The sequence below is a fragment of the Oncorhynchus gorbuscha genome, linkage group LG09, assembly GCF_021184085.1.
Source record: "Oncorhynchus gorbuscha isolate QuinsamMale2020 ecotype Even-year linkage group LG09, OgorEven_v1.0, whole genome shotgun sequence".
NCBI lineage: Eukaryota > Metazoa > Chordata > Actinopteri > Salmoniformes > Salmonidae > Oncorhynchus > Oncorhynchus gorbuscha.
This window is the reverse complement of record NC_060181.1, coordinates 18,692,881-18,697,123: the sequence shown is the minus strand read 5'-3', so window position 1 is coordinate 18,697,123 and position 4,243 is coordinate 18,692,881. Positions and strand designations below refer to the sequence as shown.

General features: G+C 41.2%; 1 protein-coding gene across 1 annotated transcript; it reads right to left on the bottom strand.

Annotated features, from left to right (window-relative positions):
* Positions 1-286: 286 nt before the first annotated feature.
* On the bottom strand, positions 287-2,195 carry LOC124042717 (homeobox protein Dlx5a-like). Its single transcript, XM_046360817.1, has 3 exons — positions 1,587-2,195; positions 1,013-1,197; positions 287-760 (listed from the first exon to the last, which is right to left on the bottom strand). Exons 1-3 carry the CDS (start codon positions 1,948-1,950, stop codon positions 449-451), a joined length of 861 nt encoding a protein of 286 aa, XP_046216773.1. The 5' UTR covers positions 1,951-2,195; the 3' UTR covers positions 287-448.
* Between the last annotated feature and the right edge of the window lie 2,048 nt (positions 2,196-4,243).

Sequence of the window (4,243 nt, the reverse complement as noted above, 5' to 3'; positions counted from 1 at the left end):
CGTGTTGATAGTTTTGTCCCCAAATTAATATTTAAAGTCAATCACAAATGTGCACAACTGACCAAATATGTCACGCAGACAGCCCAGGCAATTTATCTCGAGTTTGATCTGTACATGTATTTAAAGTGTCTCAGAATGTGGGCAAATTTTGTAATATTACGGTGTCATTGATTTTCAGTGCGAATAGCCTAATCATGAGGGAGGACTTGTGGGTAGGCTATCAGCAATTGTTTTTGTCTAAATAATAATTCAGGAGGGTGTCATTAAAAGTCTCTAGGTTGCATTGTCGGTTTAAAACGTTTAATTTGTCTTCCAAAATGCAATAAATTACATGCACACATTTACACATTATACACGTTCTTCTATGACTGTCATCAATACATTGCATATTCCTCTGGACATTTTAAACACGAGTCCCATACAATGTAAATATTTGTTGAACTGGGTTTCAGTATAACGTCCCAGATCCAAGAACCAAAGAGTGCTGTATCGAGTTGGGGGCCTGGAGGTGAGAATTCATGGCACCAGCCGTGGAGTACCAAGATGCGGAGTTTTCCAAAAAGGTGGAGGCCGCGGGGTTGATGTTCTGCGCCTGGTGGCTGTGAGGCCTGGACGGGCCATGCGTGTCCCAGACGGCGGGGGACTGCGGAGAGTTGCATGCCATAGGGTCGCTGGAGCTCGGGCTGTGTTCCGGTGGAAGCTCACCATTCTTCATAATTTTCTTCAGTTTCGACCTTTTGTTCTGGAACCAGATTTTGACCTGGGGATGGATTAGAAATATGTCAAAGTTAGTTAATATATAACATCATATTAACATCCCAAAATGCCATTATACAAAAGTATGCATATGAATTAAGCCTTCAATAATTGTTCAATAATTCATTACATACACTTTACGCATTACATGTATATTGTAAACACAATGCAAATTTGAACTGATAATTTTGATTTAAAAAACTAAAACAGAATGAAACTGAACACTCAATGACATTTAGAAAAGTAACCTATTTACCTGCGTTTGCGTGAGTCCCAACGAAGCCGCGAGCTCTGCTCTCTCTGGCAGCGCGAGGTACTGTGTGTTCTGAAATCTCCGCTGCAGGGCAGCTAGCTGAAAACTGGAGTAGATTGTCCGTGGTTTTCTGACTTTCTTGGGCTTTCCGTTTACCATCCTCACTTCAGGTTCTGCTACTTCTTTTTCTGAAAGAAAGAAATCAATTGCTTTATCTGTGGTGTACTAACAAAGTATTTGCATAACACAGTCATATTTCCTGGGTATTGCATCTATTTCAGAGCGATCAAATCAAGAGGACATCTGTCGATTTATAGGCGGATATTGAAGCTAATGCGTCTCGCAAAGAATCTAACTGGTAAAGGAAAAGTACGTCCTTTTTACAGAATAACTTCGGTGAAAACTTTGTGCCCCTTTTTACCAAATTTGATTTAAAGAATTTTACCATGATGGAAAAATAGCCTACCCCAGTTTGAAATACACGCATGTAAAAATCGTGTGAGGTCGAACACAACACCAATTTGATTCAATAATAAAAATAGCCTAATACAAATACAATAAAATATTGTGTAATTACCTTGCGGACTTAATGGTTGTGGTTGTACTCTGCTATAAGTTCCAGCATATTGGTGGTAAGCAGAGGCTGTGTATGCGCTGTAGTCTGGGTATGTTTTTGCAGGGTAATTTCCCGCAGATCCGTTTACGCCGTGGTACTGGTATTGATAGGCATTGAGAGGTTTCCCATACGAGGTGGAATTAGGCGAACAATAGCCATGGTGCACTGCTCCAGCCGGGCTATAGTAGCCAGAATCCGTGGCCGTAGACTCGGGTAGCGTAGGGGATTCCTGAGACGGGTGGTGCATTGTGGTGGAAACCTGAAAAGGGTTCTGGAAGTCGGCCGGTTTGAAACTCGGAATCCTTCGGTCGAATACTCCAGTCATAGTTCGAAAGCAGCAACGTTAAGTGGCAGTCTAACTCCAATGAGACGTCTGAAGACTGACTGAAGACTACACTGGCATTGTGTGATATGTGCTTACACCAACGGGGTCTCTCGAACTTCTGCCAGCCCCTCAGCAAAGACTTGGTTAAATCCTAAATTGCGCTCTTACGCACTGCAGGGAGGATCTGGTTCCATTGGCCAAGGCGCGCAGACAGCATACACCCCAACTCGCTCGACCAGTTTGCCATTGGCGATATACGACTCAGGCTACTTTGTTGTGTTTTTACTATCAATCAAAACGGGGAATTAAACTGGGTGTCATGTCATCGATTGACATTTTAGGGTGGTAAATTGCAGTTTCCAAAACGTCTACAACAATATATCAGTCTATCATGAGCTTCAGCATTAAAACATTACGACTGTTGTGTTGCCTGCCATTAATAATTCCGTTTTCGACAAGAAACGAAACAAAAAGGCCTATACGCCCATTCATTTGTAGGCCTATGTTCGTTTTAACGTCACAGCAAGGTCTACCTCATCCTCATAAAGATGAACATTTCTGCAGAAAATGCATTATTAGGCTATATCACACATTTATTTTATCACGGTGAAAATCTATGGAAAATACCTAATTAAACTAGATTATTTGTCCCTCAACAACGGCCACGTTTAACCACACCGAAAATGCATTGAAACAACGGAAACAGACAACATTTATTTATTTTAGCACTATGTTCACTTAGCTCTGTGGATGTTGCACGCAACTGAACAACGTGCGTATTGTAGTAAAATGGCGCCGCTGGGTGGTGAATGAGGGAACGTATCATTACTTGGTGCGACGCAGTGGAATCAGCGTCAGCCACAGGCGACAAGACATTCCAAGAAAATATTTGGGGACCGGGCATCATTCGTAGGCGGATACTCAACGTAGTAGGCAATTGTTGCACACTGTATGTAATCCAAAATAATGAAGTTATTTAATTGTTTATAGATCTATTCATTGTAGACCAACTCCATCCAGCATCTTGGATTTGAGATCAAACGTTTCATATGAGGCGACAGTACCGAATGTTAACTTTATTTGAGGGTATTTCCATACATATCTGTTTTACCGTTCAAAAATGTTGCCCAATATTAACTGAATGGTGAATGATGACGAGTAATTTTCTTTTAAAGTCTGTAATAAAGATGTTTCTGAACATTTCTACATGAATCCTGATAATGTCATGAAAAATTAATATGCCTAATGAGTGAGATGCCATTCAGAGGCTACAACAAAACATGCAAACTTTTCACCATTACCTAACAGTGGAGATTAGCATGAACCACTAGGGTAGCCCTGCCCACTAGGGTAGCCTAGTGGATAGAGTATTGGACTAGTAATTGAAAGGGTGCAAATTCAAATCGCCGAGCTGACAAAGTACAAATCTGTCGTTCTGCCCCTGAACAGGCAGTTAACCCACTGTTCCTAGGCCATCATTGAAAATAAGAATTTGTTCTTAACTGACTTGCCTAGTTAAAAATAAAATAATATAAAATAAAATATAATCTTTGTGCCTCTGTAACCTTCTCACTCATCATTATTTATGATTTTCCATAAACATGGTAGCATCCACATTAATGTATATTGAACTAAAACATAAATGCAGTTTGTAAAGTGTTGGTCCCATGTCTCATGAGCTGAAATTGTTATGCAGGTGAATGAGGACCCAAAAGCGACTTGGCGAAAACAGAGTCTTTAATCCAGTTTAAGGAAATAGCAATACTCCTAGACAAATCGGAGCGGTAAATAAAGCATAAGAAACAATTTCACTCGTAATCACGAGAACTGACTGGAGACTCGATAATGAACTGCAGGTTGCCTCGGGAAGGCACTTGACCGTAGCAGACTCAGACACCTGCTCACCACGCAGCATCTGAGGGAAACACGACACGACAGGGCGATACAAAGACACAGCACGGTGAACAGTATACAAGGATCCGACAGGACAGAAACGGAAAACAAGGGGAGAAATAGGGACTCTAATCAGGGGAAAAGATAGGGAACAGGTGTGGGAAGACTAAATGATTGATTAGGGGAATAGGAACAGCTGGGAGCAGGAACGGAACGATAGAGAGAAGAGAGAGAGAGAGGGAGAGAGAAAAAGGGGAACGAACCTAAAAAGACCAGCAGGGGGAAAACGAACAGAAGGAAAAGCAAAATGACAAGACAATATAAGACAAAACATGACAGAAATAAAAGATCCCAGAAATTGTCCAAATGCACAAAAAGCTTTATCTCAATTTTTGTGCAC

Coding starts and splice junctions, on each gene's coding strand:
- LOC124042717 (XM_046360817.1), bottom strand. CDS start 1,950: ATGACTGGAGTATTCGACCGAAGGATTCCGAGTTTCAAACCGGCCGAC. Junction 1,198..1,586: donor ACAACCATTAAGTCCGCAAG/GTAATTACACAA, acceptor TCTTTCTTTCAG/AAAAAGAAGTAGCAGAACCT. Junction 761..1,012: donor TGGGACTCACGCAAACGCAG/GTAAATAGGTTA, acceptor ATCCATCCCCAG/GTCAAAATCTGGTTCCAGAA.